At 44.3% G+C, this 15,269-nt stretch overlaps 2 protein-coding genes across 2 annotated transcripts in view; one reads left to right on the forward strand and one right to left on the reverse strand.

Moving 5' to 3' along the window:
* The window catches only part of PHALS_05300 (translation elongation factor tu), a gene marked incomplete at both ends in the record, with an annotated part of 789 nt that extends 41 nt beyond the window's left edge, over positions 1-748 (forward strand). The window contains 4 exons of the mRNA XM_024722853.1: positions 46-59; positions 132-171; positions 230-320; positions 382-748. Of these exons, the coding sequence (XP_024573888.1) occupies positions 46-59; positions 132-171; positions 230-320; positions 382-748 (512 nt within the window). The remainder of the gene's footprint in view (positions 1-45; positions 60-131; positions 172-229; positions 321-381) is intronic.
* Positions 749-838: 90 nt separating this feature from the next.
* On the reverse strand, positions 839-2,182 carry PHALS_05301 (grx4 family monothiol glutaredoxin; the record flags this gene model as incomplete). The annotated part of the gene is made up of 1 exon (XM_024722854.1): positions 839-2,182. The coding sequence occupies one exon, from the start codon at positions 2,180-2,182 to the stop codon at positions 839-841; it is 1,344 nt and encodes a 447-aa protein (XP_024573889.1).
* Positions 2,183-15,269: the final 13,087 nt, after the last annotated feature.

The raw sequence follows: 15,269 nt of genomic DNA on the forward strand, positions 1-15,269 counted from the left end.
GTCTTGGCCAAACAATCTCTGGACGTGTTTACACTGGTGCTGTAGCAGTAGGCAATTCCGTACGTGTTATACGTTTTCGTGTTTCTATCGTGTAAACTTGTATCGACTGTGATGATTCTTCTGCTTTGTAGTTCCTTTTAATGCCAATTGGAGAAGCTTTGACTGTAAAAGGTGAGAGTTTGGTAGTTTTTTTAACATGCATTTGGTAATACTGATGCATTACGTTTAGGTATGGAGCAGGATGGCAAGACATGCACACTTGCTCGTGCTGGAGACACGATTGAAATGGGTGTGAGTGGAATTGATCCATCAGCTCTAACGTACGAAAGAATTTGCTCTATGTTTTCGATAGAAAGCACTCAGTTGACTTGTTTGTATCAGTACTGGCAGCATTTTGTGCTCGATTGCATCACCAGTTCAACTTGCTCAAAGATTCGAAGCTAAGATTATGACTATGCCAGCGGTCGAAGTGCCTATAGTCAAAGGGACATCTGTGACGATTCATATGCACAATATTGACGAGCCAGGTAACATCACTCGATTAGTGAGTGTTTTGACCAAAACAGGGGAAGTGGAAAAGAAAAAGCCGCGATGTATATCGCGCGAGCGCTCGGCAGTAATTCAAATTACAGCCAAGCGCAAAATTTGCCTCGAAGTGTTTGCTAATTACCGACAACTCGGACGCTTTACACTCCGCGATCGCGGCAAAACGCTAGCTGCTGGCATTGTCACGCAGATTTTTACCTGATTATGCGCATAAAAAACATTTGATACTTATGATCTGATCAAAGAAATCATCATAACCCATGTGACTTTGTATTCAAACCAAGAGACGTCCTTATTCCTTGAGCTCTTCCAATTCGCCATCTTCCTGCAATTGTTGCACAATATCCAGACCGCCGATCAATTCACCATTGACATAAAGTTGAGGAAACGTGGGCCAGTTTGAATACTTTTTCAATCCCTGACGGATGCTATCATCCGATAGAATATCAAAGTAGTCATACTTAAAACCTTCCGTATCAAGAATTTCGACAAGCTTCCGGCTGAATCCACACTGCGGTTGCTTTGGTGTTCCTTTAATAAAGATCATGACACGTGCGCGATTAATTAGTTGGTGGTACTTGTTTTCCTTTTTCGTCTTTTTATCTACACCAAGTTGTTCACTCAGGTCGCCATCTTCTGCCATTTCGTTAAGGATGTCAAGACCACCAATAAGCTTTCCTTTCACATATAATTGTGGGTATGTCGGCCAATTCGAGAACTTTTTAAGTCCCTGACGCACTTGGTCATCACTTAAAATGTCAAACGAGCTAAAGGCGATTTCATGTTCACGTAGCAACTTGACGGTCTTTTGACTAAAGCCGCACTTTGGTTCGGACGGTGTGCCTTTCATAAAAAGCAGAACAGGCGCTGAGTTCACAAGTGCACGTAACCCTTCTTCAAACGCAGCCTCCGCTTCCTCTACATTCTTCTTGAGTTTTAACTGTTCAGCAATCGATCCTTCCGACTTCATTTCGTTCAATATATCCAATCCACCAACAAGTTTACCATTTACATATAGCTGTGGATATGTCGGCCAGTTTGAATATTCCTTTAATCCTTGACGCACTTGATCGTCATTAAGAATGTCAAATGAACCAAATTGAATCTTTTCGTCATTCAATAGTGCTACAATTTGACGACTAAAGCCGCACTTAGGCTCACTCGGATTGCCTTTCATAAAGAGCATAACAGGAGATGCACTAATAAGCTTTTGTAAACGATACTGTAGTGCCTCATCCAATGCTTTCGCAGGTTCCTTTGTTGTGGCAGCAAGAGTAGAGTTCTGAACCACACTCTTGCTCAACACATCTACGCGTTTCGCCAGATCCGCCACATTAGCATTTTCAAGCTTATCCAGTACAGAACGACCCTGTGCAATGACAAAAGTAGGGACGACTTCGATTTGAAATCGCTCCGAGAGTTCGGGAAGCTCCTCAGCTGCTACTTTAAAAAAACGAATGCGAGGGTGCAACGTCGCCAGCTGACGCACCACCACGTCGAGCTGTCCATTAGGACGACAAGCATCGTGGAAATCAGCCCAGAAAAATGTCACAGATATTGTTGACTCGCGCGCCGTCGCCTCGTCAAACTGCGCTATGCTCTGCACGATCACGACACTTCCAGTCACAGCCGCCATTGTCAATTATAGTTTTTAGAAACATCAATCTATCCAATCATTTCATTGAATTCAGATTTTCTTGTTGAAACCAGTAAGTCTAGATTTTTTTAGAAAGACAGAATTTTTTTGATAGTATCATAATCAACTCGCGCTAACAGGAAGAGCGCATGCTGCTTGGCATTGCACGTCAGCTTCCTTGTAGCAAATATTAGACTAAAAAGGATTTAATGCTTGATATAATGCACAACGTTTTATTATTTAAAAAAAACGTTCTTGTTTCCTGATGGTGCAGCTATCGATCACGTCTTGAGCTTGAGACAACGCGAGACTCTGCAATGTGCGTTGCGCTTGGCGACCCCGGCAGAGGTTGCCAAGGCTTAAGTGGCTAACGGCGCCTAGCAATTCTGGTGAATAAGACCTTAAACTCCCGTGAGCCTACGGAGGGAGAATATATTTTCCACCTCTTCATATTCTGGTTACAATTCTCCCGCTGGTCAAACATCCATCCCACAAGGAAGTGAGTTAAGAGTTGACGACAGCCAATCGTGGTTGATTTTCCTGATTCTTAGAAGCGACACGTCGACTCCTTTCGAGAATCTAGGAGTGCACCTGCATCTGACATGAGTTTCTCTTTGTTTACGCTCTCCAAGCTGAGCGATCGTGCGAAGTAGCTTAGTATACCCCAAGCGGCCCAGAGCCGCACCGCTGCCCTTGATAGCTCAGCAAAATGATGGTCAAAAGGTTTCACCAACTTCTACACCGCTAAATGGATCGTATGGGTAAGGTCGTGCTACGGCTCAAAAAGCATGGCGTAAAGATAAGTCAAAACGTTGCACCAGTCAAATAAATCGTATAGCTAAGGTTGTTCTACGGCTTCGATAAGTTCACGTTAGATGTATTGCATTCTCTGCAGGATGTTGGAGTATACCTTTATCACTTTCCAGTAACAACCGTAAATGATTCGATTTATCGAATTTACAACTCAGTGCAGGTAGGAAAACCACAATCTAAACAAACCTTTTCCCACTGCCAATTCATATGTGAATTTGTCCATCTGTACATGTTGCGTTTGCCCATACTGATTCTCATTCGTAGCTGCGCACTCGCGCGGTGTGTATTCTTGTCAGGAAAGAATTCTCAATTTTGCTTCGAAATGTAGCCGCACTAATATCAGGAAGTCGCATTGTATCGACAGACGTTGGTTAGACCATCAAGACAGGAGCCATTTTTTTTGGCGAAATCAAATAGTTTGGGGATTACAGGTAATTTATCTGACTACATTACATGAAAGCTTGAAGCGGCATATAGAGAGTTATTTAACGCAAACTGAATGGATGGGAGGACTTTGCTCCAGCACCGCGGTGGTTTTGCGCAAATCATTCGAAAGGTTTTATGATCATGTTCCATCTTATCATTTGTCTGTAAATGGTCAGCGGTGGACATGCCCAATTGAGCACCTAACATCTGGATATAAGTTTGCTCGAATAGCTGTAGAGTACGGAATTCTATTTGATACAATTGTCACCGGCAGCCCTGTTGACAAAAAAGTGTTGCTAAAGAATACTGGCCGAGTCCTTATCTGTAGCGCTGATAGCAGCGAAATAAGCTATCTTGCACAGACTTCTCCAAAGACACAGCTGTCTTTTGAGCGACCGAGAAATTAAGACTACTAGTGGAATACTAACACATTTAGGTTGGTCATGGATGAAGACGCATACGGCGAGGAATTAACATGTTGACAAGTCTCGCGCGTGCCCATCAAAGTGCTTACCCATTAATATAAGATGAACTGTCAGTACATATGACGCACCGAGGTTTGTCAGTTCTTCTTACCGAGATGACCACCGAAGGGTATTCTATCTTTGTGGTCGTGAGCATGAAATATCGCCACGCTGAGTGTTGACCACGTTAGTGCTGAATCTCGACAACCTTGAGCCGGTAGTAGTGGGACAAACGCTAAACAAAACGCGTCGCAAAGCAGAAGTCAAGCATAAAACTCAAACATAAAACTTCTGAACACATGTTGCACCTCTGTGTGTATCGCCTTATCGATGTGTGGCGTCATCGTCGTGAAGGGCGATAGCTCGACGTTTAGGCGACGCAAAGCGCATCGCCAACAACATGATGCTGACTCGACATTCATTTTATCACGAAAGGATCTGTATTAAAAAAATCCAGTTATTTTTTGCAAGATTTGCGGTGACAACGTCGCTGTGTGCAAAGGTATGATTTGATGCAATCATAAATGTCTCAAGGTGATAAAGCACACGTCATACCAGGTAGCTTTTTGTCATGAAGAGGATATTTCTTCATCTATGCCACTTTAAAATGGCAAGTTCTAAACGCTATGATGCATTCGTGTTCATTGATTTCCGCATAAAGTAAAGCACAGCCTACGGCAAAAGTTGAAGCGGCACCGACTACATGAAATCGCCGCTCAAATTGAAAAAGCTAAAATCAGGAAAGCAAGCGTTTTGCGCTTGCAGCCACGAATGTCACCCCTTTTACTGTACCACGTCACTATCTGTACTTGACTACACTTAGCCATGACATGAAGGTACTCTATGTACCTTATGTATGCACTGTCGGAATTTATCAAAGGAGTTACATTATGGTCAAATGCATAGCTGCCATTTACATGAAGTCACAAACATTCTGTGTGATTCAGAATGTTGGTTCCTAAGTAAGATCTGTACTGTTGACGAGACCGACGTGTATCTGCGTTTCGAATGGGTGGCGTAAGCCAGTCACTTCTACTGGATACTTTTCACGAAGATTCAAACTCCTATACCCAAGATCGTGTTTAAGATTAAGCTGAGGCTCTACCTTAGCACACCCTTAATTTTATAGATCAAGAAACCAAGGCTTTGTTAGTAAACATCTAGGAGCCCTTGGGGTGTTTTACATGTAGCTAGGAACCCATAATCATTATCATTCAGTTGCAAATTTAACTTAACGGCGCCAAGTCGTTCTTCTTCTCTCCAAGTCGGGACTATCCTATTTTCTTCACGTCGCAAATCGCCTCCTCGTCGCAGAAGCGTGTGTATTGTGTTTGAGAAACTGTTGGGAATAGCGCCCTCTTACATTTGGTAGCACTACGAGCGGTCTTTCAGCGAAACTCGACTTTGTTTTAGTGACGCGGCTGCTGAGCACGTCGTGTATTCCAGCACAAGCCATATATTTGTCCTTCTCTGAGCGACATGGAGGGAATTGGAGTACTTATCGGTTCATCAGTATCGCAACTGAGGTGTTGACAAATGAGTGAATGGCACTCGAACGGATGCAAGAAGTCATCGACGAAGCTGCTGTAGTCAGCTTACTGCAGTCGTTTTCTCTGGACGACAAGACGAACACGGTCGTCTGTTTCATGCATCATGAAATTATGGAATCTCGAAAGCAGGTCGCAACCCTTGTTTCTTCGTACAGAACGATGCCTCTGAGGCTCGACTGGTCGAGATTGAGATAACGAGCTCTCTCGCGATGATTTGTCGGGTCGTATGCAGCAATCACTGTAAGACAACTGCGAGACCCCTTGCAGCGAGTGTTGTTCGAGATGCCTAGCCTTGCGGGTCGTGCAAAGATTTGGTCATATGGTAAGCGCTAGGCCGATCTAAACTGCTTTCCCAGCTACGAACACTTAAAGATCGAGCTAACGAAGGCGTTTGAATTGCCACAAAGTAAGTCGTGTGCCCGTGCCGAGTTTTTGAAGCTTCGTACATGTCGTTACGACCAACACTCGTATGCACAGCGTGCTCGCTACTTGGTATCAAGTATTATCGTCGAGCCAATCAATGTTACAACGCAAGTTGTAACGTTCATGGCGAGTTTGAACGATGGGCCAAAACGAATTAAACCTCTCCGTGAAAATCCCAAGACGTTGGACGATGCCATCAACCGTGCGATTCAAGAATAGTTCAGCATCAAGCAAGCCAAGCTCAATGGCTTCGTACAAAGACAAGCGCATCAATTGTCTGGTACGAGTGATGGTGCAAAGCCGATGGGCATCTCGTACATTTTCACGCCTGGAAGTGAGCGTCCTCGCAACGATAGAAAGTGTTTCCGTTGTTGAAAGCCGGATTATATTGCTTGAGATGTCTTTACCGGGTTGGCGACAGACACAGGGAGACCGTTCGGATAACTGCGGACGCTATAGATATTGTCAGTCTGAGCGCTCCCAAGGATAAAAAAGCGGGAGCGGCCAGCAGAGGAGGGGCTCCTTACTGGGCCCGAGAAGACTTTTGTGGATGTGTGGGTACACAGGACGCTAGCCCCAACGTGCATGACGCACATGCAGTTTCCACTATGAGTGATTATAGTGTCAGGCAAAATGCGGCTTTGATTGTCCAAGAAGTCTTTGTAGACGGTATTAGCAAACCACCAAGAGCTTTGATTGGCACTGAAGCGCCGAACAATCTTATCCGAGCGCAACTTGTGACTGGGCATGGTGTTAGCCTGCCCGATGTGAAAGGAGAAAAGATCATTTGTTGAGCATGTGGATCTAGAATGAAGATGCTAAAGCAAGTCATTCGCATGGCAATGAAGTTAAGAATTCCCGAGGTGAAGACGGGTTGATTCTACTCGACCTCGATGATAAGCTTGATATCATCCTAGTTGTGGTATGGCTAAAGTGTTACCAGCCTAGTATTGACTAGATCGTTATGAAGATCGTCGTCAACAAGTCGTGCAGCGACAACTCAAACTGCATGACGACGAACGAAATGGTCTGGTCATACGCTTTTTTTGAAGAAGTCACAGATGTCCTAGTGATGTTGCATGTGTGATGGACCCCCTGCTCACAGGGCAAGCCCAAGAAGACGAAAGTAACGACAACAACTGGAGGTGGAGCAGTCAGGAGCCACAAAAATACTTTTTTCTTTGCCGTCGACATGGAAGTCATAGTCTATGGTGGTATGTTGAATAGTGAGATCATGCACCCCAAAAGATAAATAAGAAGGCCACCAAGAAGATTTTTTGTCAAGTACTTAGCGCGCCCCTGATCAAGGTAGGAGTTGTATTGATGTAGGAAGCGATCAAGAACAAGAGACTTTGATCGAATTTGTAAGTTTTGTGACCTACATCGAAAAAGGTGACTTCGATATTATCCATCACATGAGGATATAAAATCCCCAAGTCCAGCCAAAGAATTGTTTTCCTTGTCGTTTTTAAGCACGAGGACGCTGAAGCGTAGCCTGGCGAAAGGCGATATTTTGCAAATATGTGCGTTTGTCGAAGAAGCTATCGACGATGACATCAATACTGCTAAAGGTATGATGAAAACGAAAAGGTTTGATGAGCAGTCGTGGGGCGCACTAAAGATAAACCCCGTGTATACATTGTCAAGGAATATGCTTATATATTCCCAGACAAGATGCCGGACAAATTGCCATCTTACAGAGGCATTCGTCATAAGGTTGACATAATCCCTGAACGAGGTAATGTATCACGCGGCAAGGGCCAATGGTAAAAAACAAGTCATTGCAATGGCAAGTTCTTTGTGCAGCGACAGAAGGCTGGTCATATGTGCGAGAGCAAGTCTCCGCATTGTAGTCCAACCTTTTGTATCGAAAAAGCCAAAGGTGGTTGGCACATTGTTCACGCTTTTAACTAATTGAACGATGCGACCATACCTACCCAGACTCCGGTTTCACGCAAGGATATGATTTTTGATGAATCGGTGGGCAATACTGTTTTTTCGTGCGATAGGTCTGTAAGATGGTTCCTATCAGATAGAATGCGCAAACCCGATGCACTACTAAGTGCAATCAGTATCCCCGGTGGTATGCTGTGGAAGTGGTAAGTGATGCCACAATGTTTGAAAAAAGCTTCCGCGACTCTCCACAACATGATCACGTATCTTCTTCGTCCATTGAGAGAGTTTGCACCGAATTCCTCGGACGATGTATTCGTTCATAGAAGAAAACAGGTGAGAAAACTGATGTCGTTATTCATCCTGATCATCTTCGTCAAGCCTTCCAACTCATGCAAGAAAAAAATTATACGCTAACCTGATAAAGCGCGCTTTCTTTGCACCGGAGATCCTCGTTCTCGGCTGCTTTGTGGACTAGAACGGCGTTCGTGTAGATCCGGAGATGTTCAAAGCTATCAATGATTGGCCTGTGCCAAACAATGTAAAACAGCCAAGGACAGGAGCTTCTCTCAAGCTCTTCTTCACTTCGTCGAATACCCCCTAGGATCTTTTGACCGTCCCCACTCAACGTTTTCGTCGAAAAGGTCGTTCGGGGTTGCACCAACGCTGCATAATTGCGCATATATTTGTAGAAATAGTTGGACAAGCGTGACCATTGTATCACGATTGCAAACCACGATAAGCCTATTTCTGTGGTTTGCGATGAAAGTGAGCATGCCATCGGTTGTGCATTGATGCAACACGATGATGAGGGTCGAGGGCGAGCTGTTTCGTATCAGTCACGACAACCCCCAGCCTGCGGAACGGATCTATTCAGTTCATGACAAAGAGCTCCTAGCACTGTAGTATGCTTTGGTCAAGTTCCGTGTGTACTTTCTTGGAGAGTTGCGCCTTGCGATCCATACAAATCATGCCTCGCTGCGTACGGCAGCAAAGACCCCCAATTTATCGCGAGATAGTTTGATGGGTATCCTTCTTTGCGAAGTACGACTTTGCTGTACACTACAAGCCAGGCAAGACGAATCCCTAAGCCGACGCGTTGTCAAATAGTCCAAAATATAACCCAAAGTCCAGGAATGCATGCACGAGTCATTTCGACTATGCGAAGATGCTCAGGCAATCAGTGCAAGCTACGACTACAGTGCGGAAAAAATGTCGAAGGGTACAAGTTTGATGACACATATCAGAACCTGTTGAGGTAATTCAAGAACCGTTCCGAGAAAGTACTGCAAGGTCTTCCGTCGCGCACAAGATCGCGTGTTCACCGTTTTAAAGTGCACAATTGATTGTTGTACTATGGGATTGGACACGGGGATACAATAAGAGTTGTTATTCCAAACGACGAAGGTTTGCGTCATCGTCTCTTATATAAGTCTCATGACAGCTTTTTGGATGGCCATTTCGGACGTGAGAAAATGATTCTCAGTCTTTCCTGGGATTACTATTGGCCGCACATGCATAAGTAGGCGCGAAAGTATGAGAGGACTTGTGAGATATGCCATAAAGTGAAACCATCGGGTTCCGCTCAGGCCCCACTTCGGTCGGTGGCAATGCCAACAGCTGGAAGTCTGTGAGTATTCGGACTGCCGCGTGATACACATATGTGCAGTGACATTCTTGTGTTTTCCGAAACAGGCGCAAGACGAACCATCTTGTTAAATTGGTCCGCTAAGGTACCTGCTTAGAGATCAGCTAAGGTCTATGTAGACGTTGTTGTTAGCATGGCCTTCCTGATGTGATCGTGTCTGACCGTGACACTCATTTCACGTCAAAGTTTCAGCGCGCACTGTTTGGACTATCGTGCAGCAAACTGTCCATGTCAACACCGCCACACCCTGGATCGGACGGTCAACAAAGCGTGTTAACCAAGTCCTGGACTGCGTAATGCATAGTTTCGCCACGTCCTTCAGAGAGAGGAGTGACTGTCTCCCTCTTGCAGAGTTCGCCTTTGTCAACTCTACGCATGTCTTAACAGGTCATTGTCATTTTATGTGAACTATGGTATGCATCCAAAAGTCCTGCTCCCATAATGGACGGAGTCTCTGCCTTAAGTGGGAAAGGAACTATGGCTACGGAGCCACAGTCAGACCTTAATGCTATCACAGGGTTAAAAGCGAATTTTGACTTAATGAGATCTCTGGATGACATGGCAAGTCATAAGAACCGCACGATGACTTTAAAAGCCGTTGTACGGTTGTTTCGCGTCGCAACTGCGAAAGCTCAGGATCCGTAAGAAAAACAAGCAGTTTAGGGCGGAAGGAAGAACAGAAAGTGTATAAGGTCAATGATCTTGTACTACTTAGCGCGACAAATCTGCCTGAACATGCAGTGTCCAACTTGGAAGCAGAAAGCTTTCTGCCAAGTTTCATTGGACTGTTCAAGTGTTGAAATGCAATGGTGATGCGTATACATTAGCCATCCCTACACACATGCGCCTATAAACTACATTGTATGTTGCTAGACTAATGCCGTATCTTTCGAGTGGATCTGCCGATCCTACGATACGTATGGTAGATGATCGAGCTGATGATGAAGTTTCTCTATTTGTCCACAAAGTGTAACCACCTCACCATCCCGGAGATTTTTCTCGGCGTACAAGCGTTGAAGAACATTGAATGATTGCTACCTCACTGATTCCAAAGGCTTTATGGCGAGAATGGTACTCACTACGGAGAGTCTTAGGAGTAGAGCCAGCCTCTTCGAAAGAGCGCAATAGATGTTCGCGAACCAATTCACGAGACTTCTCACCCTTCCGGATTCAAACAAGTGCCTCAAAACGGGACTGCAAAGCTGAGCATTGATTTGAATTATCAGTCTGAACGTCGAGCTCGAAATTCTGCTCTACAAAAGGCTTGAAAGGCGCTCGCAGTTATCTTCAGGTGTCGAGCACCTGGTACAATGACTTGATTTGCTCGTGATGAGCACACATCCGCCTCCAAAGTCGATCAATCGTTTTTACGTTCAGCTCTACCTCCGCTCTTAGACCCCCGAGAAAAGCGACGTTGGGAGGTTGAGATAATTGTCGAGCACGAAGATCGATAGACTCGTGATAGCGAAAAGAAGTAGTTGAACCATCAACGCTTTTGCAGAGTTGGGTGGCGCAGCTATCCAACGGGAATCTCGTCAGGCTCAGAGTCTGATGTACCTGACGTGGTCCGCAGCTTCGAGAATCTGTTGTAGTGTTGCTAGAGGCAACACTACGACGACTAGAGCTTGGTTGTGCTTGGTCGTGATTAGAAGTCAGCGCCGACTCGGTGTAGCAGACGCTCCAACTTCTTGTGCGTACAAGCTTAGCGCCATATCTTCTTCTCATTATCAAGGCGAACGAATGTCCGCCAAGCGTTCAGCTTAGCCGCGATAGGCAGGGTCGGAACATCACGATTATAGTTCCAACGATAACGAAAGAAACGTTCCATGTTGAACTTCTTGTTTCCATCTCGGTTTAGAATTAAGGAAATGTCAAAGAGTTTTGGAAGTGTTCTTTGCCGTTTAAGCAAATAATGCTCTCTGTTGTTGGCTTGGTCACTTGATCTCTCCATCGTTGAGCAAAACGAGAGCTGCTCTCAAAGTTCTACAGATGTATCAAAATACTTTTGAGTTTAAGAAGGGGGTGATGAAGTGGGCTACACTGAGCCACTACGTGGAGGAACATCCATATAAATTTTTACAATGCATACAGAAAGTACATCAATGTACTTTCTGTATGCATTGTAAAAATTTATATGGAAGAAGATCACAGTATGGTGTTTTCAAATGCATACGTGACACCTTAAATGAAGTCAGAAACATTCTGCGTGATACATAATAATGGTTCCTTATTGGGATTCGTACTGGTGACGAGACTGACGTGTCTCAACCTTTCGTGGGTGGCGTGGGTTAGTCACTTCTTCTGAATGCTTTCTCGAAAAGTTGAAGCTCAAGCTTCTCGCAGTTCACACTTCGTACACTCAAGATCATGTATAAGCTAAGGCTGAGGTTCAGCCTCAGCACACCCTTGGTTTTTATACATCAGACCCCCGAGGTCTGATCAGCAATACCTCTAGGAGACCTTGGGGTGTTTTGCATGTAGCTAGGAACCAATAATCATTTTAGTTCAGCTTCAAATTTACCTTTAAGGTGCTCGATTGCTCTTCTTCCCTCCAAGTCGGGACCGTCCATCTCTTAAAGCGTTATAATTCGCTTCCTCGTCGCACAAGCCTGTTTGTTGTGTTTGAGGGACTGCACTCTCTTACACCATCTGAAAACGTGTTGACTATATTTGTAAGAGGTCTTGTAATGTCGGCATAGTTTGCGCTGTACTTGCGCAAGTAATCGGCCACTTCAGGCCACTTATTCACTTTTCAAGCCGAGGCACTAGACAATTATAATGACCGTCATCATTGCGAGATTCAAGCGTTAACTCTGATTCCTAATGCATAAAGCCAGAAGGGAAATTCCGTCGGCGCCAAAGATGATACTGTCTAAAATTGTGGATGGCTTATTTCAACCGCATACACTCGAGCACCGCTCGCAAGCGTTCAATCTAGACTTTAAGATTCAAGTTCTCGCGCTGTGCACGACATATCAAAATTCGTTTGCGCACATTACAGATACTTTCAGTGATGGGTTAGACTTCCAGGGATAATTTTAGATTCTATTAGAGCATCTAGCGCGGAAGTCCCACTACACTAAGTTATGCACTACTAGCAGTTAATAGTTCTTAACAAAGTCTAAAGCACAAACTAATGCTGTCGATCATGCTGCTAGGTTAGCGCATCTTTATATCGATTGGCGTCTGCGCCGGAATTGTGGCAGCATTTGGCTTATTATCAACATGCATAATTTGCCACCCGCCATTGTTCTTTTCAACACAAGAAATCGGCGCCGGATACGAGATATGTCGCTCACTCTGCGCTTTGGACGGGATAAAGCGCCTTTAACGCCGAACTGTTCCCTCGGTATGGGCTATTGATGTGTGACGCAATATTTGGACTCGAAAAAAGTCCAAACATTTCACGTGCTTTCCGATCCAGAGGCCACACGCAGTGCATCACATCGTAACCAATACTGAACTAAAGATAAAACGAATGCGGATTCTCTTACAGGTAGATGTCCACCCAGTGCTATGTAAATATCCTCGATGTCGAAATCGTTTATGACGGATGATGAGCTCAGGTGCTTCTCTGACATCAGTCGTACCGTCTTGGTAATGTCAGCCGGCATCCCGGGGGATAACTTATCAAAATCAATGAGATCGTGTGCGTACAATGGTAAGATGAGACATTGGTGACTCTACGCACGAGTAAATAAATTGTATCGCCGCAGATTCGCGAAGCTTCACACTTCCCACGATCACGGTATTGCTGACTTATCGGTACTTCAAATTATGACAGGATTAGACCGTGGTTCTTCTGTTGCAACTTACAGCTGCCTGTTTCTACCGGCTTTTGCCCAGGAGACCGCAGTACTAAGCTGCTCTGAGTCGCTTGATGAAGTCAAGCCCCGAATACACCCGTATTTGTATTTGGCATCTTCATTGCCTTTCCAACAAACTACAGTTTCGGACAGTTGCACATTTTACGTAACTGCACAACGCCCCATATCTGTCAGGATTTTTCATTGCAAAACGAAGCCCGGAATAATGATGTGGAGAGCTAGCAACCCTCTGCTATGAGTCTGTCGTTGTTCAATATGCGCTTCCGCAAGAAGTGATTTTGATTGACTTCAACCACCACGTGGTAGAATAGAGCTTAATTTCTTTCAAGAGGCTGACTTGTGCCTTCAAGTGCGCGACATTTTTTTACAAGGGGTTTTGCCGGTCAAACTGAGACAGCCCGACCCTTCGTAACTCTTAGCTACTGCAGGCTGGGCGCAGATTTCGGATTCATCACGAGTGAATCATCTGCAATACGATGATTCTACGTGACAGCCACGAAATCGCTATCATTTTTTCTTAGCTTGGCTGAGGTCCATCACCTCTGGCGCTAGCATAGATACCACTTTTCGCTCTCCAACCGGCCCAGGCAACACAGAATTTGTGCTCCACATTTGATGTATCGGTCGACGGTCCATCGAATACAGTGGAGCAGACGTGAAACGTTTCGGCGCGAGTCACAGCTACGCAAAGATGGTAACTGTCGCCATATTTGCCGCCTTCCAAACCATCAGAGCTCTCAACTGCTAACCATACTTCGTCACTACCGCCTTCTTTACGAGTGAACAGTTACAATTTTAAACGATACGCCATGTTAGATAGTTTGAATATCCTTTGCATTTGTCGCTTCAATACTTTACATAATCAGGAAGCCCCATCCACAGAGGCATCGACATCAGTGCCCGTTATCGCGCGCCACCTTCTAGTGTGGAGATCGCAAACGTTACGCGCTCTTTTTGGAGCCTATTCGAACGTATGGCAAATTTAAATTAAGTATTTCAAGAAAAGGGTATATCCATTTAATGAGTGGATGCTTAAAAAAACCATATACGGGAAAGACCGAAAGCAACGGTTCTGGATCTGGACTCGGAGAGTCACTGCGATTGCTCTCATAGAAGAATACATCGGCTTCCTCACCTATAATAATTTGGAAGCCATCGGCCGTGAGAGCCGCGGCTATCCGAGTAGCTCGTTGAGTCATTGAGGTATGACAGGAAGAATCCTCGTGATACGGATTACGCTTGGAAGTACAGGCAATGTTGGGCACAATGGGAACGATTTCAGTTGCCGTATAAATGATCGTGCAATGTCTCAAGGGGTGACACGAGTACACATATTGGTAGGAGCCAGTGAAACAGGGTACGTACCGTCTGGTGGTGTAGGAACACCCAGTACGACTGTATCTCTGACCTTTACAGTATTGTGATAGCCAACATCATTAAGTGCGATTTACAAGATCAACATTTTAACTATGGTGCTACAACAAACTAAATCCCAAAGTAAGGTACAAATTTGGTCAAAGATACCACAACGTCGAGCTTCAATACTCAAAAACATCATAATTTGATATCAAAAGTATCAATGTATGGTACGAAGTTGCTAAAAAAACTAAAACAAGGCACTACAATATTCAAAAATATTAAAATATGAACCTTTCTTAACAAAAAATGGTAGGAAACTGCTAAATAAACAAAATGTGAAACTGCAAAACTACAAAATATCAAAATATCATACTATGCTATGATAATTATCAACGTAATGGTAAGAAATTGCTAAAAATTACTTAAAGATAAAGCTCAAAATATAATGTAATGATATTCTAAGTAGCGAAGTATGGTAGGAAATTACTGTAATCCAAAGCGCAAAATATTAAAATATGCAACTATCATATGAAAGTTATCAAAGTATAGATCGAATTATTCAAGCAGACCAAAATATGGTACGACAATGCCAAAATATCAAAATATGATTATTATCGAAGTATGGTGTCAACTGGGACTATATGTTCCAGGTGCTTGACCGTATGGGCTGTGGTGGCGCTTTCA

The sequence above is a fragment of the Plasmopara halstedii genome (assembly GCF_900000015.1).
Source record: "Plasmopara halstedii genome assembly, contig: Scaffold_289, whole genome shotgun sequence".
Lineage (NCBI taxonomy): Eukaryota > Oomycota > Peronosporomycetes > Peronosporales > Peronosporaceae > Plasmopara > Plasmopara halstedii.